We start from the raw sequence: 27,084 nt of genomic DNA on the forward strand, positions 1-27,084 counted from the left end.
TAGCACGAAGGAGGTATTGAATGATTTTCAATACATGGTGAAAATAGTTATAGCTGAATTGCTAACTGCAGAAACGGGACATGTCACATTTTTATAACTTTTCAGGAAGTCAAAAAACTTTTTAATATACGTACATGAGACTGAAAACGGAAATGATTAAATACCTTCCGGTTGCGCGCGCAGCGTAATAGATTCATCATATTGGTCAAATGGAAAATGTGACTTATGATTATGACTGGAGAGTGGAGAATATTAGTTTTGCAACAACACAATTTTTTTATTTAGATTTTATACAGGAAAATGAGTTTGGCACCACCTTCAGTCTAGAATTTAGTGTAATTCAACATCTCGGGCCAGAAAATAAGTGTTGACGGAATATGGACAATGTTTTGCATTTAGACCTCTCAATTTGGCAAAGTGCCAAATATAGTAGATATATATGTACACACTTCTTCTAAACGCATGCTAATGTAAAAAATCGATGACTAAACTCTTAACTATCTTTCTTCTATAATCCGGAATATTGAGAATAAAGGAAGTATACTGCATTACAACAATAATTCATTATTTGTTTTGAATACTGATTGAGGATTGACAAACATGCTTTTCAAAATTTTCTCAATTACCAGAAATAATGTAGACATTACGGATGATACCATTCACAGCTATTATGAGGTATGCTTTGAGAAAATTAATAAACGCTGTATTATGCCATGTATCCAATATACCGTGTGTTATTTCATGTTAGGTTAACAGTGGCGCACCTAGAATTTTTGTAGGGGGGGATTTGGTTGGACAACGAATTTTTTTAATGCTACCTCCATTTTGAGTGCTTAAAATTTGTGCCTTAGTTTAATTTAAAGTACTAAAGATAGTAGTGCCAAAGATTCCGGTATCTGTTATTCTGCCTACCAACTAAAACCACCCCCCTTCTACTTGTGCATAGTTGACTGTCGCACGTATCGTAATCCGAAAGTGGGATGGCCGCTGTAAGGCTGACGACATGTTTGGAACACTCCCTTCTCTTATCTAGATCTTTATCTCTGTCGTCAGTCCGGTTGGTGATTCTCTTCTTCTTTCTTTTAATTACTGTTCGGATGTACTTGTGAACACTATTCCATCCCTCCTTACTATTCGAGATCTTCACGATCATCTCTCTCACAGTCTAGGTATTTCTCCACTAATAGTCCACCTGTTTCTCTCCACTTTACATCTATTACCTCCAGCATTGTGTGAGTAACAGTGTCGGAATATTCGCAGAATAGGCATCTGTATCTGTCTTTCTGAACCTATGAAAATACGCCCTAAACAGACAATCTAGCCAGTCCCTTAGGCTCGGGATCAGCATATTGTTCCACTGGGCAACATCTTCCGTGTTGTTTCACTCTTCTTGCCATCTTCCCATTGATCTTTCCCTTTCTTCTTTTTTGTGGCTGTTGTCAAATGCTTTCTTCTATCATAGAGATGTCTCTTTTCTACTGCTAACACATGCAGAGGAACACAACCCGTGATAGTCCACAAGGCCGTTGCAGATACAGTCCTGTGAGCGCATGCTACTCGCAACAGACTCGTTCTGTCTACTCTTATCATGAGCCTAATATTAGGTATCTATATCTAAATATAATGAAAAATATTAATTATTATGTATTTATACAATAATTATTGTAATCTGAATATTTAAAGTGGTAATTTAATGATTAACTGACTAAATTAAATTTAATGATTAAATGATTAATGTGTGAAAGACAAGTTACATTTTTATACTATTCTTTATATATTTTTTAATTTATATGCCCGGGGGTAACCCCCAAACCCCCCCCAGTTGCGCCACAGGGTTAAGTAAATATTGAAATTCTGCAATCCTATAACGAGAAACTGTAAGTTGCCTACATTCTGCGCAACTGAATGATATAAAATTTGCCTAAATTATCTATTTAGTGTGTGTGAGCTATCAAATTCTTATTAGAATTCTCAGTGATTCTAATATAATATATAATAATCTAATATCTACCTTATCACCGTATTTCCTTTAACAAGTCTCAGTTTTAAGTTGGAAAGAGCATCTGTATTTTTTATTCCGAATTATATGTCGTTGGTATGTAGAACTTTTCTGTAATTGTTTAAAAAATCTGTTCCTCCAAATTAGTTGATCCTTATTATTTCTATTTCATTTTTAAGGCAAGAGTTGTCTTTTTATGTTATCTTCTAAAATAAACTGCTCATTTTATATGTATATATGTTACCATAGGAAACTATCTAGAGATGCAAACTGGTTTTAGAAACATCTAGAGAATTAAACGTGATCTGGGAAGTACATAGAGACATACGTAATTTGGGAAAAATTTAGTTATAGTGCTGATATTTGAAAATACCTACGGACATAAATGTGATTTAGGATAGGAAGGAGCTAGAGACCTAACATTGATTTTAAAAGTATGTAGAGACATATGGCTAACTTCAAACATAACGAGAGACAGATAGTTTGGAAAAATTCCATCGAGTTAGAATCTAACTCGATGAAAAATTCTAATGACATAATGCTGACCCAATCGAATAATAGATTCTAAAGTCAGTGGAATTTAAAAAGTACCTTTAATCGTCACAGTGATTTTAAAAGTCAATAAAACTGATTTTAAAAATATCTATAAACGTAACAGTGATTTTAAAAATACCTAGAGAGGTATTCGCGATTTGTGAAATGGCTAGAGACACGTGTGAATTTTGAAAACCCTAGTGATTTAGTGCCGATTTTGAAGTACACAAAGAAATTTGCAATGAAGGAAAATCCTAGTCCTACGTTTAAAGTTAGCTAAAGATGTACGTGTGAATTGTAAAGTGTCTATAGAAATGGTAGTGACTAATTTTGAAAAAATCTAGAATCGCATGTTTCTTTTGGGAAGTAACTCAGAGACTTTTAAATTTTTTTGAAATTATCTAGAGATATATGGGTATGTTGGGATGTACTAAAGAATCTAAGAGTCGTCTGTGTGATTCATGAAATAGCTATAGATGTGAAATATACGTGAATTGAGTAGTATCTAACAACTTGGATACGAATTGGAAGTAACTATTCACTTTTTGCTGATTCTGGAAATAACTAAGGTCATATTAGTGATTTGAAACGTTCCTAGAGACCTTTGGCTACTTTTAAAAATACCTACCGACGGATAAGTAATTAGCGAAGTACTTAGAGATTGATTTTTAAAGTGCATTGAGACGTAAAAGTGATCTTAAAAGTACCTTAAGAAGTATGCCTGGTTTAGAAAATACCTAGAGACGTCGAGTGATTTAGGAAGTACCTAGAGACTTCATCATAGACATATGAGTAATTTGAGAAGTAGCTAAAGATGTAACAGTGATTTTAAAGGTTGTTGGAGGTGTATGGATCGTTTTGAAAAGTAGCTAGAAATGTATGCATGATTTACAAAGTGGTCAGGGACTTTTGGCTGGTTTTAAAGTTACGTAGGATCACATGTGTGATTTGGGAAGTTTACTTTACACTTACACTTTATCTCAAACGATTATTTATTAGAAAAAATATCAATATATAAAATAAGAAGAAAAATACTCAAAACATAAATAAAAACTTTATACAAATGGAAATTAAAAAATTTACAGTCTCTCACGACTCGTGTGTGGGTACATTAATGAACATTTGGGCATACATGTGACCTAATGTCTTAATGTTTCTCTGCATTATTATTCTTAAAGTGTTGGTGTACACTTCAGGTGGTCGAGCGTTTACGGGATCTCTCCAATGCACTCCATTGGAATCACAAGCGAATAAGGCTGGAGATGGAATGTGATCTCTCATGTAACACCAAATGCATTCTCTTAGAACAGCTACGATCTGAAAAAAAAAATAGACAATTTGATCACTTCTTATTTTATGAGGGACTGGACGGAAACAACTGGACACGAGGGGTCCGGAAAGTTGTGTGTGAATGATAGCGATAGATCGGTGGCAAAAACCAATATAAATAAATAAAGTATTGATTTTTTTAGACCTACCTCGTAACACTTTAAATACGGTAATACATCCCTAGTACTAGACAGAGGAGGTGGCAAAAGCTGTCCCAAAGCCATAACATCTATTACTCTAATGGTCGTGTCCATAAGATTTTTGTAATGCTCCGAATCGTCGTCTTTACTTTGTTCCCCCATACTCTTCCACTGATGAATCAATGTAGCTGTTAAGGCTCTAATCAATACGGAGCAATAGCATATAGCCGGCCGGTAGACTGCGACGAAACTCAGTAGATCCCAGAGAAGAGGTGTGTTGCTAAACATTCTTCTGATGAACAGATCCCTTTCCATTGTAACCTATGAGACAAAAAAAACTAATTAATGAACAGAGGGAAAATACTTTTCAGCAAGTATTTTGTTAGTGTAGTATCGCGAATGGTTTCTCATTATTAGATTGAAATAAAATTCAACAGATCCAGAAAAAATTGGGTGGATTGAGTCATGGTCAAAAAAAGTTATGTGATGAAGTTATGCAATGGAAGATTCAACTTCCTGTTTCGAGGAAACTCAGCCTCACCATCCGATGGCGCCAGTATCGCAAGAGAAATTTACTATCATATAGTATCCGCGATGTCAAACGAAAGAGGTGGCATGGTGCGGCCAAAATTCGAATTAGACAGTGTAGGGTAACAAAACATTTGGCATTTAGTTAAAAAGTGTTGTTTTGACCTCGTGTGGAAACAGGCGTGTCTGGAGTACCTGGAGGAGAGCAAAATATCAGAGCTCTACTATGCATAATAATTATTGAACCGATTCAACGCTAAATTGCAGAATAAACGGACCCATGCTCTTGCATCATGACAAAATATTGGCTCACCCGAATTGGGCTACGAACTGCTGCCCCACCCACCGTATTCTCTAGATTTGGCCCCGTGCGATTTCTTTTTGTTTTCAAAATTAAAAAAGTCACTCGCCTGTCAGAAATTTGAGTCGAATGAGGTGGTGATCTCCGCCACGGAGGCCTACCTTGCAAACTACGAGAAAACTTATTTTTCAGACAATGTTAAAGAAGTTGGAGTCTCGTTGGGACAAGTCTATCGAGTTAAAGGAGACTATGTTGAGAAATCAATAGAGACCACCCCGGTACATATATTTTCTATCTATGAATTTACATATTTTATTTCGTTTATACACGTTTGAATTAATAAAAGAACCGCTTAGATATCGTGATATTGTACGAGCTATTGTGTGATTAAAACATTTAAAATATGAAAATAGAGACATGTAATTCTTACCTTTGAAAATTCCTCCTCCGGCCATGGCAATCCATTGTACATCACATCTGGACTCACAAATTGGACTAGCAAAAGAGACAGCAGAGTCATACTGTCCCACGACATATCAGTGTATTTATGTTCTTCGGGCAGAGCGCAACAAGCTTTTATTGCGTTGATCAGTTGTGCAATGTTGTCGGAAATCACGTGGGCGGGAAAACGATCGTAACAAATTGACTTTCGCTTTCCCGTTCCAATTATTCCGCCGTTGAAGACAGTGGAGTGTTTTGTAAGGGGAATGGTCTTGTTCTGAAATTAAAATAAATAATCAAAATAATGTTATTCACACGCTATTCCTCTTTCAGAAAAATTTTACAGATACTTTTAATTCTTCAGTTAAAATTGGTTATAAAGTTACAAAACAAATTCAACTCGTGAAGTATAAAATCTAATATACAGATTGAACGAATTTAAAACGGAACATACGAAATCAATGTATTTCGGCTCAACTCCGCTCTAGGTGGTTGGCCAACAAAAGGTTTGTCAAATAATTATATTATAAAAATCCAATACTTCAGCGGGCTGCTGGATTCGGAACTCATTCAAGAACAAGTCAAAACTCCACCCAAATAGGTTGCCTAGAATCATGAAAAAACTAGACTAAACAAGCAGTTATTATGCTGTTAAACCACTTATCGCTTCCTTATAGTCCAAGAGATAGAGCCGAATTTATAATTTAACTATTAAATATTTTTGGTATAACAAACAGTAATTTTACTTATTTTTTATTACAATAAAAAGGTTTTTAAATACATATTGCATAAATAATGATTGTTCAGATATAAGAAAAATTTGATTTATTATTACATTAATAATCAAATACAAAATATATTATTTCTATTTATCAATAGGTAAAATTCAATTTGTAGAATTCCTTTAACATTTTACAAATAATTATTAATAAAAATCAATTTAATAGTGGAATTATCAATTTTTTAAGTTTTGAAATTTACTTTGTAGATATTTTCAATATTTTTTTTAACTTTCAAATTGATTGAATTTTTTTTTCATTAGTTAATTATAATTTTACAAATTCTGTTTGGACATTAATTTTGCATGAATATTATTTTAAAATATTAAAATAATAATGATGCGCGTTCATTTAGATCAGTAATTCTAGACGCATGCGCTAAATGTAATAAGTATCAAGATGCTTTTATTCAACTTGGTGAAACTGACTTCGATTGTAATGAAGTTTTTGAAACCTTAGTCACTTATATGGAACAGGACTGACGAGAACAATTCCAAAAAGAAAAGTAAACGATGTCAGATTTTTACTATTTAACCGGCAGTATAAGTTGCATGATGTGAACGAGCCTTAAAAAAAAACTGCGAGCTCATTATATTTCAAATATTTGGACAAATGCTCATAAAAAAGTACCAACAGAATTGATTGTTGAAGAACATGGTTGGGAGTTTGAAGATGAAACATATAAATTCAAATGGTTTAGTGGACCTCAGATGCCAGAATCAGTTCGAGAAGTAGTGATTGAAAATGGAGCAGATAATGAATGTGATATTATTGAAAGTGAAAGTGACGAAGATGATGAATGTGATAACATCAATGAGAGTGAGAAAAATCACGAAGTTTTTCTAAATTTTTTTTTCTTATCGGAAAAATCGTTTGAAAATTTTTGGAAAAAAATCATGGTATAACTTACAGAAAATTGAAAGGATTCTACAAATTAGATTTTACCTCAAAAAATTACGAAAATTTTCATTTACGGAAATTTTTTTGGAAAATTTTGAGAAAAACTCTACTTGACGCTTCTCAGAATAGTAACAGAAGTGAGCATACAAATTTTCAAATCAATCGGTATAAAAATATCATAATAAAATCAGTTTAAAAATTGTTACCGAGACCTAAAATGCGCAGGCAAGTGGTACATTTGACCCCTTTTTGTGGCTCTCTGTACCAACTCAGCTGTCCGCCCTTTTGGATTTAGAGTTTTTAGGGGCTAAATAATAAGCCATGAAAATGGCGGACATATTACTTATCGTTAATTTTTCCCCAAAAAATTGCAACTTCACCCCTGTCCGCCACCCCTTATGTATCCACTCTCGCGTCCGCCCTTTGGGATTTCGTCTAGTTATACCAAGATCTTACTCTGGGCAAATTTTCAGCCATATTATCAATCGTTAATTTTTCCGAAAAAAATTTCAACTTCATCCCTGTATAGCCACCCCCTGTACCACGAGGGACGTCCGCCTGTAAGGCAAAGTCTTAACCCAGTTACAATGAATATATTCCAATAGAGAAATGTCATACTGATCAGTTCAAAATTTCGGCTCTATCTCTCCGACTATTAGGCAAGCACCTCTTTCCTTTAAAGGAGACAGATAGTTGAACGATATTTTGTACAATGTCTATCACCGGGTATGGATTTATTTTTGTCCAAGTTTTATATTGGTCCACTATTTCAAATGTAGTTCAAACAGACATATATTAAATTGTATGTTCCGTTTTAAATTGGTTCAATCTGTATGTACTTACGATCTTTTTATTTTGTTTTAAAAGATATTTCTCATTTTCGTTGCCCATTTCGTTATTTTTAGCACCAAATAATACGTTATCGGCGCGAAAGAGAGCTCGTTCTAACAGCTCCCTGAGAGCTAATACTTTAGCCACCTTCGAATAGGTACATAGTCGTTTCAGCATGGTATTCGCCTTTTTATATCCTTTTAACTTCAAAGCCGTACCTTTAAAATAAAAATGTATAACGACCATATTTATGCGTCCATAAGATGGACACTAACAAATTCGTACTTACCATCGTCTTTGCAGCATTGAAAAAAGTAGTTGACCGTGGACTGTGTTAAATTTAGGACAACTTCTATTGGAGGATTGTAAGGACCGTTCTGTACCGGTATTTCCATGGTGTCTAATATATCTGCTATAACGTGCACATGCAAAACTTCGTTACTCAGTAAAGCCGTTAAACTCGGTAAATTGGCTTCAAGAGACCTCGTGATGACCTTGGAATTGAGAAGGGGTACCTTGCCGCTTTTTTCCCATCTAGAATAGGATCATTATGTTATACATAATTATATATATATATATATATATATATATATATATATATATATATATATATATATATATATGTATATATGTTCGGGTAAATTTACGCGGTCAGATAAATGAAAATAACTAAGTTCTCGGGAAGAACCGCATTAAGAACTTAAACCTCCACGTTTCGGTATCCATTTGGGAGCCATTATCAAGGGAGATATGGTTCCGTTCGAGTTCGGGGTCTCAATCTGCCTACTCGCCCCACTCGTGACGTACCAGTATCTTGTTCTCCAAAAATACGAGAACCGTCAAACGGCACTGAGATCTCAATCTGCCTACTTCTCAGTGTCGAGTGACGACTGTTCTTTCTGTTTTTGGTAAGAATTCTTTGCACAGAGTAGTAAGATATATCTTTTTCTTTGAAAATACTCCGTATTTGGATTTTCAGTAACTGCCAGAAACTCATTTATTTCGGTTTTCTGTCACAGTACTTCTTTTTGTTCGTTCGTGTTTTTCATACATAACTGAACCAGTGAGGTTAAACCTATCTTTCAATCTTTTCAAGCTTACTGTTGGTGGTTGTCATCCCTCAGGAAACCGTTCATGATAAATTTAGGGCCTCAAGTCATAACCTAGAGCTAAAATTGAATCGGAATTGCGAACAGAAATGGAATGTTCATAAATCCTATTTTGGAGTCTACGATTTGTTTGGCCTATATAAGATCTGGGGCAGTCTGCACAAGGAATTTCCAAATGAACAACACGGAGTTTAACGAAATTCCACTTTTTGTTCTCATAGTTCCTTCTCAACAGAGGCTAACATATCATTGCAGTTACTCTTATTTTATCAACCTGCGATTTAAAATGATCTAATGAGGTACGACCATTGGCTGAGGGTCCTCAGAAAGCAAATTCTTCATTTTATAGTTCTTTTACCATTAATCTTTTGCTGCATAATGAGTACTTCTCAATTCTATTACTGTGATCCAAATACTCAAGGATTTTGACCTTAATGCTTTTTATTACTCGAAAGTTCTTTTCCAGGCGTTTCAGCACTTCCCCATTTTTACCACCACACACATTTCAAAAGCTTTTTTCATATGGCTCTCCTTTAGTGTCCAGGTTGTCAACCCGTACAATAAAGTAGACAAAATATAGCATATTTAAGCTCTTAAAATTAGGTACACAAAAACATTAAGTTAGTAAAAAGCTTTTCAGTTCTATAAACGATCCATCCGTCCATGTACTCAAGAACTCGTTAGAAGCTTTGAAAAGAACAATGTCGTGTGAGAATCTCATATGTTATTAAGAACTTTTCTCTGCGCAGAAAAAGCTCTAAACTGAGTAGGATACCGCACAGGACAGACAGGATAGATAAATTCTCATTCTCGACATGAAGCGTCCTAATGGCCAATAGTAAACGTCTTATAGAACAATACAGGTGCGAATAAGGTATAAGCAAATAAAAACTCACAGCTCAACTGAGAACATGATTAACACTCTTTCATGCTTAAATATAGCTTATAGAGTATGTCAAACAAGGGGTGATATGAAAAGTTCAATATAATACCTTACCTTAATAATTTTAACAAATTGTTCCACATCAACGACAGATCCAAGTTTTCCTCGTTGGAGGTGCAAAACTTTTGAACGTTCCTGTTCAAAATCTCTTCCAGTACTAAGGAAAAATGCCCTCCCTTTTCAGAATACGGTAACACCGTTTTATCGATAAGGTCACTTGTCAAAAACTTCAACAATATGACTAATTGGTTATCAGTAGTCGATGATTTTAACAAAGATTGTAGCACTGTTACCAATATAGACGGGTTAGTGTGACCTGAAATATCAAAAGTACATATCATTTAAAATACAAAGACGGTTTGACATTAATCTAAGCTAATCTAAGCTTTCGTGTTACTCTCAATTTATTGTGCTTAATTTGATTCTGAAACTATTTTCTTGTGGCATTTTTACAATTATCTGCTCTATTTAATGGGAATAAACCATAATTTTAATTGAAAATACGTCATATTTGACATTTCGACATCCACGTAAGAAAACGTTATAAAAATTCAAGGTGGTTGTTAAAACTTCACATGTCACATATTTTCAATTAAAATTATTAATAAATTGAGAATAACACAACAAAAAAAGACAAAAGTATAGCTTCTTTAGTACTTTTGATTGAAATTTCTAACGAAGTTATTACCACTTACCTAATAATAAAACAATTTTTGCGGCAGTGTCATACACAACTTTTTCAGAATTCAAAAGCATTTGTACCAACTGCGGTATTTCTTTTGAAAATGAATTAATAAGGTCCACCGCGTTATTATGTCGGACAGATTCCTCCATGTCTTGTAATACGGTTGCTAAAACACGTGGCAATGTAAAAAAGTATTTATACAAGTGATTAGTAAAAGTATATAATTTTAAGAATATCACGGAGAGAAAATGTCAGATCTAACCCCGCCATTTAAAAGGAAGCAAAAAAATACACGAAACGTAACTATAGTCGGTTCGCTATATTTACGCGGGTTTCGGATTAAAAATTTTATTGTAAGTACCCAGTTTTAATTACCTGCTCTTTGGGGAAATATCAACTGGTCAAATGAAATAAAAAATAATCCATAACTTTTTTTAATTAAATAATAATGGAAAATCTTTTATATAATTGACAGTGTAATAAGGAGAATTACTTCACTAATGGAGTCTAATGTGGCTAATATAAACCTAATAATAATTTTATATTACACTTCACTTGTTCCATGGAGAGAATTTGTAATGAAAAATAAAAAAATTTAACTTGCCAACAAAAATGAAAATCAGTCATTATCATCAAAAATATCATAATCGTCATCATCATCACTGTCATCACCATTAATTGTTATTATGATTGGACTTCTTTCGTTTATTTTATTTTCATGAGTCCACCAATCTTCTATTAGTTTCTCGCACTTGAATATACAGTTGCACCACACTTCTGGAGTTACAATTGAAAGTGCCTTTGGCCAAGTTTCCCGAACTGCGTCGTCGCTATAACCGTTAGGCCCAATATGGTTGTCATAATATTGTTTTGCTATTCCCCATATATATTCGATGGGATTAAACTGGCAATGATACGGTGGCAGACGTAAAACTTGATGACCGTAACTTTCAATAATCTGATCCACAACAAAGGTTTTTGGTTTTGCGTGGATATTTGCCAAGCGTAATAATTCTGATTTTAAAATATGTTGTGTAAATGGTATATGTTCCTTTGTCAACCATTCTTTAATTTTATTAACAGTCCAAGAATTCGTTGGACTTTTGTTTGATACTTCAGAATGGTAAGGTGCATTGCCTAAAATAATTACGCTGGGCTCACTTAAACCTGGGAGAAGTTTTTCATGTAACCATTTTACAAACATTTCTGTGTTCATATTATCGTGATAGTCACTTGATTTTGATTTAGATGAAAATATTAAATCAGCACCTTCTATAAAACCCGATTTCCCTCCTGCATGTAAAATTATGTGTCGGTTCCCTTCTCCATCAGTATGTTTGATAGACTTTACGTTATCATCTTGCCATATTCTCTTGGTTGCACCCCTAGAAAATATCCATGTTTCGTCTAAATATATAAAATTTGCCCTTTCTTCTTTTAATTTATAATATTTTCTTAGAAAGTTAATTCTTTTATGCACAACAGAACTTCTTTCACAAAGGGCTTTTCTGTTATCCTCCTTTTGAAATTTGAAACCCAAATTATGTATCACTTGCCATAGACTTGTTCTGCCAATTTCGTCAAATTTTCTATCTTTTAATTCCGAGAGAACTGTATTTAAGGTCACATGTTCCTTGTTGGCTCGCATTCGATAAATGGTATCACGAATTTCAAATTTTTTTCCATCTGGAATATCTGTCGTTTTCAATGATAGGCGAGTTTTTCGGTGATCTTCTTTCGGCCGTTCATTATTGCGATTTTGTAATACTCCTCTTAGTTTGGTTTCACTAATTCCTAGAGCATCACATACGCGTTGTTGAACAGACATTACCGATTTTAAAGGACCGCCATTTTCTTTTTTATCCGTAAAATACTTATGTACACTACAAATTAGACTATCTACATCTAACACACGTCTAGGCATTTTTAAATATTTCCACCAAACATACAATGTCAACACTGGCAAAGAATCAATTCAACTGCAATATTGTAACAAATTTATACCTACCCTAATGTTATTTTAATGTATTTTAAAATATGACCATTAATGCAGTTTTTACCTAATTTTCTGGGAAGTCGTTTACTGCAACTGGTTATCAATGAGTCATTAGCATAATTTTGTTAATCCGAAACCCGCGTAAATATAGCGAACCGACTATATTTAGAAGTTTGCCAAAATTACCTACATAGCCCAAAAATTTTTTGAAAATTTTAAATATTTTTCCTAAGCTCAATTTTGATCCAAAAAAATCTGAAAAAATCAGTGTTTTTGGGCATGAAAATATGTATATGGTAATCACCACGTGAATAAAGGCGGGGGAGAAACAAAAATGGTTATTCGTAACATTTAAACGTGGTTCAGACAGTGCTTCCCAAACTTATTCGTACTGTGACGCCCTTGGGACTTTGCTATTTTTTTGCGACGCTCCCTCAACCCAACCCCCAATAATACTTACCAATTTTAGTACTAGCCTAGTAACAGGTTATAGTTATAACAACGACACTATTTTAACATTTATATTTTTATTAGAAATTAAGAACGAAATCAAAACATAGACACAAAAACGAAAAGGGATATGTATTTATGTAACTGGATTACTGCAACTGCAGAAAAGCCCGTTTCGCACAAATACTAAGTCGCAAATGGTAATAAAACCTTTAATGCAGCAGTGCTGATGGCATGATATACATGAGAAAGTGAGCTCCAAAATTCAAAAAGTTTGTCCTTGTCGTATTGATGTTTTAGGCTGGAATCACAGGACAATTCTGTCAGTTGTTCTTCTTCCTCTGTTGAAATTGTCGATGGCGTGGGTGACAGAAAAGGGTTTCTGACCCAGCCATATTGCTCCATATATTCGGGAAAATATTTCTCAAAGTGTTCGCTCAATGATAACATTTGTTGTGTAAACATATTTTTTAAAGAAGGATCAAGGATTTCTATTGATTTTTCTTGTAGAATACATGGTAAAGCAGGGAAACAGTCAATTTCTTGATCTTCTAATTTTTTCCTCCATAAGAGAAACTTCTTCTAAAACCCAGTAATTTTATCTGCCAATTGCAGGATATGAGTATTGTTTCCCTGCAAAGACTCAATAAGATAATTTAATTTGTTAAATATGTCATAGAGGTATGCTAATTTTATTATAAACTCTGAATTAATAAAGGTTTGCGCATCATCATGTGATTCTGTATGTAGATACGTGTAAAATTCATTTATTAATTCGTATACAAGTGCGAGTACGTTGCCTTTGGACAGCCAACGAGAGTTGCAATAATAAATTAAAGAGATGTGCACGGCCCCCATTTCTTCACAAAGTTTCTGGAAAAATCTTGATTTCACGTGTTTTAATGTAGTTCACCACTATAATGCTATCTATCACAATAATTAATTCAGGTGTAACGTTCTTTGCCGCTAAGGCCTCTCTATGTATGACACAAAGTGTGAATTTTACACTTGGAGCGTTGGTTTTGATGACAGCTTGTAGTCCTCCATATTGTCCAGACATCGCTCGGGAACCATCCGTACACACGCCTACGCAGTATTCCCAGTTAATATTATTTTCAGTCATAAATGAGTTTAAAATCTCGAATAAATCAGTAGCTTTACAACTTTCACATCTTTTTCTGCAAAATAACAAATCCTCACATATATTTGTTTCTTGCATGTACCCTACATAACATATCAATTGAGCATCAACATTACTATCAGTCGCCTCGTCCAGTTGAATGGCAAATAAACCTGAAAGTTTCCCCACAATTTGCTCATTAATATCTTCTGCCATGTCGTGAATACGGCGACTAACCGTATTGTTTGAAAGAGGTACATTTTGTATTTCTTTAGCTGCGGATTCTCCAATCATCACTTTTACCGTATCAACCGCTGCAGGTAAGATCAGTTCCTCAGCGATCGTATGCGGTTTTTTACATTTGGCAACACGGTAAGCTACCATGTAAGAGACGAGCAATGCTTTGCAACCAAATCCGTGGTCTGATGTTTTAGCTCTCGCAATTTTCTTACAAAAGTCTCTTGGCTTACCTTGTAAATGACTGTGAGTTGATTCCAAATGTCGTTTTAGTTTATTAGGAAGCATACTTTCAGCCGCCAACACTTTGTGACAAACAACACATTGAGGAAGTTCTACATTCAGTTTAGAAACGCAGGTAAATCAAAAATCCAAATATTGGTCGTCATATTTCCTATACTTTGATCTTTTTACTTAAATTAACATTACTGCTCTCGCCTGATTCTTCACTTTGTTTTCTATTCTTTTGAATATAAGCATCCATTGTTGATAGTAAAAAACTCCACGTGCGTAATAAAACAAAACAAAAGCTTGACTAAATGACATAACACGCGACAGTAGGGAACACGGGGAGGGGAACCGATCGGCGAAACAGAATGCGCCAGGCGCTTACTCGACTGCACTGTTGCTAATGTCCGGATAATTATCCGATTTTCGGGTAATTCGTGGACCATCGGATAATTTTTGGATTGAACAATTTTTTGAATAATTTCGGATAATTTAAGGGTCTATCGACTTAATGTTATATTTTTTAATTGATTTATTTATTAATACATACATTTTATACTCATTTAAAATAAAATAAATATATTTTCTGAATTAAAAATCCGCGCTGACACGCGACGCCCCTGGGACAACGCAGCGATCCAGGGCGTCGCGACGCACAGTTTGGGAAGCTCTGGGTTAGGAGCTTAAAACGTGAGAAAAAATATCAAAAAAATTAGTTTCGAATTTTGAAAACTTTCTGGAGGGAAAATGAAAAATCTAACCCCGCCACTCAAAAAACCGGAAAAAAATACACGAAAAATAATAATTTAGTTTAAGTAGTATAAGTCTTCCAAAAATTACCTACATAACCTAAACATTTTTTTAAAAATTCAACTATTTTTCCTGGGCTCAATTTTCATTCAAAAAATCTGAAAAAAGTCAGAGGGTTTTTGACATCAATATTTATGTTCATGAATTTTTCAAATATTTTAAGGCAAAGCTTAGGATTTTTTTTTTGAAAAACACATTTTTGCGTTAGGGAAGTCAGAGAGCTAGAAATTTCACTAAAGGGGTTTCTAAATGTGTACTTTCAAGTGCTCAACCCCAGATAAAAATCCAGTCGAGTGCAGATTTTACCACCTTATCGCCCTCTAGCCTTTGCAGGAGTGATTAGACTAGAATGTCACCGACCCGGGTTTGAGCATCTAATGGATAAAGACATCCTAAGAAAATGCATGTAGGTAAGTGCATATTGAAAATTGTAAATTAAATCTTTAGACGAAACTACATTTTTCTCCTTTTTTTACTCATGTACTTTAACCAATTGGCGACTTATTTGCAATTTTCGTTATCATCGGCAACCATGTCAATCAACCACACGGATAAACAGGAGTTGACTGTAATTGTAACAATCACTAAATAATCTATGCACTAGATAAATTGTTTGATGAATATTTTTTAATTATAATAAGGTGCAAATTAATATTTACATTTCCATTCACATTAGTTAACATCCATGTATCTGAAGTCTCTCATATTTCATAGTCATAGTATTCATATTACATATATATTAAGGTAATTTACTTACTCAAGAGCTCTTTTGATGTTTCTACTATGTTATTTTTTATTTCTTCTTCACTTTTGGTAATTAAAATACAGTCAAGCATTAGTCTTATAATTTGATCTCCTCCAGTTTCGCAACGAAGAATCAAACCAACTAGTATTTCCTAAAATAATTGGTTTATTAATATTTTATAAATAAACACTATTAAGAATAAAGTTGGACAGGCGAGTGAAATATGTGTTATATGACCATGCAACTGCACAACTCACCTGCAAAGCTTCCGGGGTCCCAAAATATCTACACCAATCTTCCACAAAATGATATAGTCTAGTAATAGTGTCGGTGGTAACTAAAAATGTCTAATTGTCATTTTGAATATACAAAAAGTAAATTTTGAGTACTTACGAAATTCTTTAATGTCTTGGCATATTGATGACAATAATGTCGAAGATAAATGAATAAGCTGTAAAATATAAGGCACTGTTGCTTTCTTCTGTAGCCTGTTTATATCAGTATCTTGTACATTTTCACTGATACTAGCCTAAAAGTATAATTAAAAACATAAATACTTCCATAATGTATCTGAAAACACTGATCATTTGAATTAGCACCATAGAGAGAGTTAGGAAGAGAATGAAACCTGTACATTTCCACTATATTTTCCAACAAATAATACCCCGAACTTTTGTAAGGAAAGATTCTTGTAAGAAGCCACAAGAAAAATTGAGATTTTTGTTTATAAATTTGGAAAAGGCTTTTAATATTAGCTATGAGTACAATTGGGTTCAAGCCAAAATATCCTGGAGAACATTTTAAGTTGATATAAGAGCTGTTGTTAACAAACAGACATAGAGCCTGCTTCTGAGCAGGATCTATCTCTGGTTGACAGTGGTTTATGTGAGACTATGGGATCTTGTTAATGAGACTACGACCAGGATGTAATTGGTCTACTAGACATGACATCTGGTTAAGCAGATGTACAAAGAACTTTAATTATTATAGTTACATAGTTTAAATTGAAAAACTTGTCTGTGTGATATAGCACAACGTATAAGAGATATAAATCCAAATCTTTGCAAAAGCGCCTAATAATTGTAATCTCGTCCCTCAGAAACTTATACCATCAAGTTTAAAACTTGGATATGTCAAAAATCTATGTTGTACATACTCTAGCCTACCTACATGGACCTCATAGTAAGGGAACCACACCACAGCTGGATAGAGCAGTTTAGATTTTATGAGACTATTGTACAAAGAGGTAAGGCTGTCCAGATTTTTAAAATCTCTTGTTGACCTGATGATGAAGTCAAGTGTTTTCAGTGTAGATTTCACAATGTCATCAATATATTTATTGAAAGTGAGTTTACTGTCAATAGTCACCCCTAGGTCTCTTGATAGAATCAACCCCTTGATGATGATGTTGCCTAATTTATAATCAAAATTAATTTCATTGTGAATACATATTAGAAACAGTGATAATCTTGCATCTTGGGACATTTGAGTGATAACTTGTATTATGTACACCAAGCTGATAAGGTATTAATATCTTTTTGCAGTTGGATACAATCAGTATTACTTTAAATTAAAAGATGAAGATTATTTATTGGTGAAGACTATTTCAGGGGGAGCACCATAACAGATTAGCAAAATCAGGATATAGAGTCTTGAAATCTGGAAAAATTTTACACGTAAGAGTATGGAGTTGGTGGATGGGATTAAAAAGGATAAACAGCAAAAGAACTACGTGAAGAGAAAGTAATAGCGATGGTAACATTTATTGGTTTGTATTAAAGACAAAAATAATTAAATAGTTTTAATCATATAAAAAACATTTTTGAGTATACTTAGCTTGATATTTTTATTAATAGCAGATTTCAAAACTTACTGTAAATATATCCAAAAGAGCTTTCCTAATATCCTCAGCATGACTCCCAGCTAAATGTCCCAAAATTCCAACCACTGATTTTAACTTGGGAGAGTTAGATCCTTGTTCATAGGATTTATTTTGGCAAAAATCTTTTAGCCCTACAGATAATACTCTAGTGATCACTGTATTTGGAAAACAGCTGCCAACATGAGCAACAACCCAGTCAAAGTTTGGAGAATGTTTTACAGATGTGTCTAAAAAAATAAAAATAACTGATACATTATGTCTTGGTAACTACTGATTTTTCTTGTCTATTACAACTGATAAATAAACATGTTAATAAACTTATTAATGTATTATTTGCAAATCAAATTACTAATATACTTCATTACTACATTGATGGACACTTTAAAAATGTCCAAATGCTCAGGTCAAATCAGTTTGAATAAAAAGTACCTATACCAGGAGTAATAGGCATGGGTTATTTTGTAGTACTGTGTATACCAAAGGACCAAAAAATACCAGACTACTCTGCTATAGTCCCATGAAGTTCTAAAGGTGAACATGCAAACTTATAATGATCATTTGATGGCAATTTTGTCATGATCTAACCTTTTTTTATTTATTAGTGCTTTTTGTTTCATTTTTAACCCCCCAACTATCATTGCTTATTCTCAAGGTCTTAACATTTATATACTTTAAAGATTGTTTGTATTTCTTAATATCTTAAACTAATACAATTAATTTTTATTAATAATAACTACCTAGAAGGGCACTAATACATGCTTCAGTATTTGAGTGAATCAAGCTGGATAGACACTTTGTATTGATATCCATTAAAGTTCTTGTAGCTCTGCAACCCATCCACAGCTGCAAAGTTTCATTCAAATCTGAAACAGCACAAAATGATTCATTCAAGAGTATTAAAAACTGTTTACATTGAGATATAAAAACAATTGCAAACTTATTCTAATAAATAAAGATATTTACTTGATGAGAAATGAGCTCTTCCACAATATTTAGTAGAAATTTCTCCAAGTAACTCCAGTGACCAGGTACTTATAGTTGGAGCCCAAGCAACAGGATTGTCAGCGATTAGAGTTGAGAGAACTGTATGTATTTCTGAGACCATCAATTCATCAATTTCTGAAGGTGGTGGCAACTTTCCTGTATTTATTTCAGTCTAAAAATTATGGTATTATGTGAAAGGGTAATTGAAAAATATTTTAAATTTTATCCACTCACCTCAAGTCCTTGAACATAGCTCTTAGCGGCGTTCTCAAAAACTCCTCGAAAATATTCGAAAACTGCTACCTTGGTAGGTGGAAGACACTTTAAAAGAGTCAAAGCTGACTTTGTAAGATCTACATTACTGTAGGGCTCCTTCTTAGAAGCTCCTTTTAAAAAGAAATTAAGTTCGTTCATCAAATCCTGCTGCGGTACAGTTCGCACTACAGTGGCTGCACTAGTACTTTGGCTCATTTTAGCCAAAATATTGAGTTTATTTAATCAATGAAACGATATTCCTACTTCTGATCTGTATTTGTAAACATAAAATTCCAATTTTTTAGGTTAGAAAATATCTTCTTTTTCTCTAGTTCCCATCCCCATCATACAATGGCCATATCCAAATAAGTACAAGACAAGCATTAATATTTATTTATTTACGGATATACCATTTTTACAAATTATTAATACAAATACTTACTAAAACTAACACAAATTACTAAAATATTAATACGCCATTTCAAAGATAGGTCCGAAATCGAAACCGAAATTTCATTGTACATTGATAATTTTATTACTCAAACGAAATCTGCAAACAATTTCATTATCGAAAGCGAATAATTACCTATTTATTATGTTTGTATTTGAAACATTTGATTAAATAATTTTCTTTTAGTAATATGAAATAGCCTATCCCCTCAAAATTTAGTTTTTTGGTTTTTAACGTATTTTATGTGGCGATTGGACACTTCAAATCATTGGATACCTACTTAGCAAAACTTATATTTTATTTCCGCTTTAAAGTGTCGTTTCACATAAATATCAGTGATGGAAACATCAGAATATCTTTTTTAGTTAGTTCAACTTTGCCTTTTATTAGGTCTTTCATTAGAATACCAATGAACGATAGAGATAAAACTCATGAACAAGACTATATTTACCTACCTAAAAAATAAAGTAATTTTAATAATATCTAATTAAACTACTATATTTTTGGGTATACCCAATAGAATATAAGGTTTTTGCAATTGCCCCATTATATAATTCGTAAGAAATAAATAAACATTTGGTATATTCTTTCATATTGTATTTAAAAAATGCAATAAATAACCTAAAAATAATCAATAAAATATTTTTACATATACACATGTCGTTGATGAATTTTATACGGAATATGTAGTTCCCATGGTCTATCTATATTTGTTAGAATTCTCTGTTTGTGATTACCACGTATTTACTCTATTCTTCATCTCGAGCCATTCTGCGTAGTTTTTTAATATTTGATAATAATTGAGGTTCTGTGATCAGAGCTCTCGACAGAGAATCGAACAATAAATTTTCTTGAAAAAATGGTTCAAATGGCATATCTTCAAAAGAAAAAACATGTACGTGTCCATTAACATCACCTACAACAATAAAATCAATATTAATTATAATAATAAAGATGTCGAATGAAACAAGTATGTACTTGGAACCAGAAAAAAAAGTTTACCTTCATAACAGTGCCGTATTTTTTATTATATTTATAAGTAAGATTCAACCGGAGGCATTCGATGTGCAAACTGACCGAAAAATCGGTCGACGACTTGGGTGAAATGGTATGTACAAATATCTGAAAACCTAAATAAACTTATGAGTCCATACGAAGTATAAAACCTTTACATAAAATTTGTGTATGACTCTAAATAGGTACCTACGCACGTTTTGCACTTAGTTATTCATTTGGTATTGTTATGTAGACTAAGACCGATATAGAAAATCTTCATTGAAAATTATGAATACTTCTCACATGGGCACAGAAATATCTATAAGAGGAAGATAACTAATGAATTACGACTGCGTAGTAGATGACGCACAACTGTGGAAAAAGAAAGTTGCACAAACTAATTAGTTAAGGAAGAAAAATTGCGCACCTGGATAGAATAATATTAATTAATACCAAGAAAGCTGTTCAATAAAAGAGACTATCGCTTACTTGTCATTCTGCTCAAGTAATTCCAATCAAAAACTACCTGTTTTTTTTTTCGGAATCCATCCGTTATAAACCGATCATACTGCAATTAATTGGTTTATTGTATATCTTTCAAACCAGAACCTTGCATCAGCTTGTACAAGTCCAATGGATTGATACCATATGTTTTTGGATTCACTTGTAGTCTAAAAAAAGTACTTTGCCGCCTGCGATTTAATGACTCGCACTCATATAAGATATGGTTGGCTGATTCAGGTCATTCGTTAAAAAGTCAGCTGCTTAAGTATCCATAAAACTGGAGATGAGCAAAATTAAATCAAATAAAGGAAATTGTTGGCAAAAAACCATAAATCATTTCAAATGTAAAGAAAATAAAAAAGCTTACCTAAATTATATACCAACTAAGAACAAAGGCGTCCTCGAAACATAATTAGATGACTTGACTAGAAAATGATCTCTAGAAGGCATAAGAGGATGGCTACGCCAAGTGCAGAACGAGATTATTAGAAGAGTTAAGATGATATATAGAAGATAAATTAAGAAAAACATTACAGACATGTTTTTCAGGCTTACCTACAACCAAACATCTTCCAGATTCAGTAAATTGAACAACAGTACATCTCTCGTTACACGGTAGACTGGTTATAGATTGGGGCTCGTACACTTTTCTTTGGAGATCCCAAACTTCGATAAACTGAGCACGAATGGTCACCAATATTGTCGAATGCGTCGGACTCCAATCAAGTCCTTGAACAGTTTGCATGGCAGCAAACGAAAGAATAGGCTCTGCTATACCTAGAAAAATTTCTAAATTAGTTTTTCACACTTGATTTGGTTGTTAAAACAAATTAGTATGTAAGATTCAAAACAAATGACGAGGCGGTAACAAAAATGGGACATAAAATTGTGGTGAAAGGGGTTTCGGCTAGGAAGAAGAGCGAATAAACGAAAAAGAAGTAAAAAAAGCGGGAAGGAGGAAATAGATAACTAGAAAAATAAACAAAATATAAGAAAAATATGGAAATAAAATTAGCCTTGAATATTCTTAAATAAAACTACCTTCTCCCCAAATTCTGGTGTGCCAATCATCTCCGCAAGTTGCGTACATGCGTTTGCAGAACGGAGAAAATTTTAGCTCATGGACCGAACCTTCGTGAGCAAGGAAGAGATCCAAATGTTGACTAAGATAGTTCAACGAGCATCTATGGATGGTGCCCTCGTTGGTTCCGACGAAGTAAATACTGGGATCTGAAAAACACAAATTAGAAAATGGTTATTACCACAGATCACCTAACCTCTTATTACAGATGTTTTACAGGTTTGGATCTGAAACTGGCTTAACAGACAGTATAATTTGAAAGTGTACCGTCAAATCACTATCACAACGAGATCCACTGTTGTAGTCATTGAAATTATTGAACTAGTCACAAGAATAAAAAAATTTTTTAATTCTTCAGTAATTTGGTGTAGGTGAAAATAGTGTTTTCTTTTAAGATACGGATATAATATACAATTTAGAACAAAAAAGTCCTTTAACATTTTTTTCTAAAGTTAACCGTTTTCAAAAAAAAAATTACATTGTTTTCCATATACGTAAATTTTTATTTTCAAAAAATTGTAATGTAAACATAGCAAGGAAATAAAGAAGGAAAAATTAAGGGACAGTTAGCCTAGTAAAGAGTAATAATTATTTAAGTAATTATTATATATTCCAAATTAATAAAGAATAAATTCGACACAGTTTAACGTATACATTTCAAATTAAAAACAAAACAATTGACCCAGTTTAACACAAGCCTGAATGTTTAAAAAATTACGACACTTAGACCTTGTTGGAATGTAATACAAGGTACGAATTGTTAAACAAGTGATAAGAATTGAGCTGACTAAGAAGTTTTACATAGCGTGATCCAGTTTAACACATGGAATAGATGGCATAATCAGCGAAAACGTAGAAACAAATCTCCACTTCGGACGTGACAAAAAGAATCTAAGGTACGAGTTGGCAATACATAAAAAACAAGCAGAAGTTGGTCAAACGTTCAGTAAGAGCGCGGCGCCCGAGAGTGGTCCACGCGAGAGGCGCGGCGATCGGGTACGCTGGTTTAACTCGACGGGACGGTGTAACGTAGAGTGCCGGTAACTGGAGATTCGAAAGTTCGCGATCTCGAAACCCTGTAGGACTGGAGGCGTATTCATTAGCTAAAGCCTAAATACGCTAAGGTAACTAAGATCTATATACTAACCCAAGGTATATCTAATGATACGGAATTGTCCGACCTTTAATTCCTTGCTTTGTCTCTTCTCGTCTCCCTTCGCGCCTGATCGAAATATTATTGGTCATAACTGATATTTTGTAGTGTACAGTCTATTTAATACATTGTAAACTCGAAATTTGTTTTTGTTATTCCTGGCCGTTACAGGTAGAGACTAGAAGAGATACACATTTCGCTTATGCAATGCTCCGGCTTCTAACGTAAGCCCATAGCCTCTCACTCTTTGCAGGACCTGAGACCGAGAAGTCCTTAATCCCCTTCCTTCCAAAAATTTCCCTACCCTCTTGTAAATCCGCGAGGGCGGAACCAGTCAGTCCAGACTAGTGGAACCAGTAAGCCTTGCCCCGCTCGCAGGGATAAGTATCCCCTAAGAATTGTAGATGCATTGATAAGGATATTGAGACAGACGTCTTCTACAATGGTGACAGCCTTTATTAGAGTGGAGACAATTCATTAGAGGGGTTTATGAGATTTATTTACAGCTTCAATCCTAAATTATTACAGCTAGCCACCCCAATTTATTATAAAATTACATAATCGGGCAACGTAGTATGCAGTGAAATCGCTTCTGACTAAAAAATCGTTTGTGACTTAGGGTATTTAACATAATCCAACCCTTGTTTATTTACTACTAAAGATTAATGATATCTGTAGAAATGTACCTAATACATTTGGTGGCATTTGCTATTACCTGAATTAATTAAGGTTTTGGATTAAAGCTCGATATTTTAAATAAATTATTATTTTTACTTAAGTAAGTACTATGGTTTAATTCCTAAAAAGTAATTAAGTCAACTAAGAAAAATTATTTGTAATGTTTTTCTGAAATTGATTGAAAATGCCATAATTTTAAACGAATTGTTAAAATGTCAATTATTTACAATAAACACTTTATCTTTTAACTGATATGATTCTGAAGCTATTCTCTTGTGGCATGTTAAAGTAATTACTATTTAAATGGGAATAAGCCACAATTAAAGGTTAAAGTCAGTTTATTGACGTTTCAATTTCCACTTCGGAGATCGTTCTCAAAATACAAACTAATGTTTGTATCGGCAATCATTCTCAAAAAACAAACATTAGTTTGTATTTTGAGAACGATTTCCGAAGTAGAAATTGAAACATCAATAAACTTACTTTAACCTTTAATTGTGGCTTATTTCCATTTAAATAGTAATTATCATCTTTTAACCGAACTAGTATTATGTATTTATTAAGCTTTAAAGGTGTTAAATGCCGAGGGATTTAACTGAATTACATAGTTTACAGAGAAAATTAAATAGAAGAGACACCTTTTAATAATTCTAATTTTTTCCACTATGCTTGGACTATCAGTAATTTGTTTACTCGTGAAGTAAAATTAAAGTAGATACTTGAACAATCATTATTATAATAAATGTTCAAAGTGGCCTCCACCTGCGCGAATATATGCATTGATACGACGAATCAAATTGTTAGTAATGCCATAGTTAACTAAATTATGTGGGATAGTATCTGCACCATCCAAAATTCGTTCCAGTAATTCAGCTTCTGTTTCGATTTTATCTCTGTTATCATAAACTAACGACTTCATGTCCCCAAAAATAAAAATTCAGTATTCAGTACATTGCACTCAGGATTTCATGGTGGTCAAGAATGGGTTTATTTTTACCAATCTAACGACGATTATAAGTGATATCGAAAAGATTTTTAACAGTTCTTGTAAAATGTGCTGGGATTAGTGCATAAAAGTATGCATAATGTATGCTAAATTTTCATTGAAAATTTGTCCTAACAGAAAGTTTGTATTAACTAAGGGTTCTCGTCACCCCATATGTGGCAATTCTGAAAATTTTACACACCATTTCTCGTGAAATATGCTTCATCAGTACATAATACTTCAGGTGAAAATTCAGGTTCTCTGATGAGTTTATCTTGAAACCACTTACAAAATGTTAATCTTCGAGAAAATTGGTGTAAATCTTGTACTCTCTGATGTATGGATGTGGAAGTTGTTCCCGAGATGTTCTATGCTGTTCGACATTCCGACTATTTTACCCACAGTTCGTGTACTTACATTTGAATTATTCTCCACAGCATCTAAAATGTCTACAGTTAATCGACGGATACTTCTTGTTCTTCCTCTATTTTTTTTTTTTTTTTCGGTACAACAGAACCCGTTTCTAATAATCTTTGAGAAACATTCACAAAAGTTCGAGCATTAGGAGTTCACCTTTCGGGATACCGATGTACATAAATTTGGACAGCTAAATTACTGTTACACTGCGCTTCTCCATAAATAATCAATATATAGTACTCACAAATCGAAAATATTTTTGCGGTGACACTAAACACGATTGTTCCAAGCTATCCCTTTATTAAAGTTGTGACTGTCTACGTTTAGATTTTCGTAACGCATGTAGTTGACAGATTTCTTTTTGAATACCAAAATGTATTTTCGTTTTTTGGTCAAACGGTTGCATTTAGAGAAAAATATTATAAGACTTTTTTACTTTACATGGTGCCTCCTATCTTAACCTTTAAGAAATGCACTATTTTCGGATACACCCTCTATTTATACGATGTTTATTTCCCAAATACGTTTCTTCTGTCTTGACAACTGCAATGTTATAATCTTTCAGTATTGCTTATTTTCTTTTTTCCTCTTCCGAGCTTGCTGCAATGTTTTACAGCATATTCACAAAATTTCTCCCAATTATCTACAAGTTTACAGATTTTCTGGCTTATCTCTCATCTTTAAAAGCACTTAAGCATAGCTTTTCAGGTATTGCACAGATCGACCAAGTCGAAGATCAAGTTCCCATCGTGTTTTAGATAGAGGTACTTTTTTTGTGATGCGAGTAATTTCTTTAATCTTTCTATGAAAATTTACATCGTCCTGCAGAACATGTAGGCGCTTTGATTCTTAACATTCATTTCTTAACATTTTCTTAACATTTTTGTTTAATCTATCTCATAATGCAGAGTATATCATCGGTTATCCATGATTTATTTTTCTTTTGTTATTTATGGTTCTAAAAGGACGTCGGAAGCAGTTTAAACAACTTGTTTGAACAACATAATATAACAAATTTACAAACCTATAGGATGAAACCTCATGAATAGTGCTGCAGCATATCTTGAAACAGGAATTGTCAAACTTGTACATTTCTTCATTGCATCATAACCTTTAAGCTTTCCATCTGCCTTACCTACCCTCATTAACTGGCTCATCTATAAAAACAATTATACAATACATAAATACAAATAAACAATTTAAAATCAATATTTCTAAAATAGTTACACAATAAACAACCTTAAATAGTGGCTTAAATAGTGGATCTCGGAGACGGTATAAGATGTCGATAATTATACTAGAATAAAACTCTCAGTAATACCCATTCTTTTACTAACGAGAAGTTGAAGGTTTTAGAAATAGAACTCAGTTCTACCAGCAAACCCTACTTTCACGTCCACGAAGGCATGTTGCCGCGTAGACACTGGGTACATGGCGAGCAATGTATGCCCGTTATGTAGCAGACGGGCGAGGATGAAAGACGAGTTTCTGGTGCCTTAAAACTGACTCGACTAGAGGAAAAAACCCCAACACACAACTCTGACCCTTGAAGGTTGGTGGTTCGGTTATTGGTTAGATACCCAACACGGTAGT

The 27,084-nt window shown here is 33.5% G+C and overlaps 2 protein-coding genes across 2 annotated transcripts in view; both read right to left on the reverse strand.

Moving 5' to 3' along the window:
• Positions 1-3,490: 3,490 nt before the first annotated feature.
• Positions 3,491-19,559, reverse strand: omd (integrator complex subunit 5 omd). Its single transcript, XM_072522462.1, has 14 exons — positions 19,206-19,559; positions 18,951-19,143; positions 18,725-18,850; positions 17,979-18,214; positions 16,499-16,634; positions 16,363-16,442; positions 16,118-16,256; positions 10,530-10,685; positions 9,889-10,150; positions 8,072-8,316; positions 7,795-8,000; positions 5,262-5,549; positions 4,012-4,323; positions 3,491-3,850 (listed from the first exon to the last, which is right to left on the reverse strand). Exons 1-14 carry the CDS (start codon positions 19,440-19,442, stop codon positions 3,623-3,625), a joined length of 2,844 nt encoding a protein of 947 aa, XP_072378563.1. The 5' UTR covers positions 19,443-19,559; the 3' UTR covers positions 3,491-3,622.
• Positions 19,560-20,252: 693 nt separating this feature from the next.
• Positions 20,253-27,084, reverse strand: part of LOC140434305 (dynein axonemal intermediate chain 4-like) — a 29,814-nt gene continuing 22,982 nt past the window's right edge. Inside the window, exons 5-8 of the mRNA XM_072522463.1 lie at positions 26,516-26,648; positions 22,219-22,407; positions 21,733-21,954; positions 20,253-20,593 (exon numbers count right to left, since the gene is read on the reverse strand). Coding sequence (XP_072378564.1) covers positions 20,427-20,593; positions 21,733-21,954; positions 22,219-22,407; positions 26,516-26,648 — 711 coding nt within the window. The 3' untranslated portion in view covers positions 20,253-20,426. The remainder of the gene's footprint in view (positions 20,594-21,732; positions 21,955-22,218; positions 22,408-26,515; positions 26,649-27,084) is intronic.

Source organism: Diabrotica undecimpunctata, chromosome 2, assembly GCF_040954645.1.
Source record: "Diabrotica undecimpunctata isolate CICGRU chromosome 2, icDiaUnde3, whole genome shotgun sequence".
Taxonomy (NCBI): domain Eukaryota; kingdom Metazoa; phylum Arthropoda; class Insecta; order Coleoptera; family Chrysomelidae; genus Diabrotica; species Diabrotica undecimpunctata.

Excerpts from the sequence above, each read along its gene's own strand:
- omd (XM_072522462.1), bottom strand. The coding sequence starts at position 19,442 with ATGAGCCAAAGTACTAGTGCAGCCACTGTAGTGCGAACTGTACCGCAG. Across the intron at positions 18,215-18,724 it reads ATGTATTAGTGCCCTTCTAG|ACACATCTGTAAAACATTCT; the intron begins GTAGTTATTATT and ends TTATTTTTTTAG. Across the intron at positions 3,851-4,011 it reads CGTATTTAAAGTGTTACGAG|ATCGTAGCTGTTCTAAGAGA; the intron begins GTAGGTCTAAAA and ends TTTTTTTTTCAG.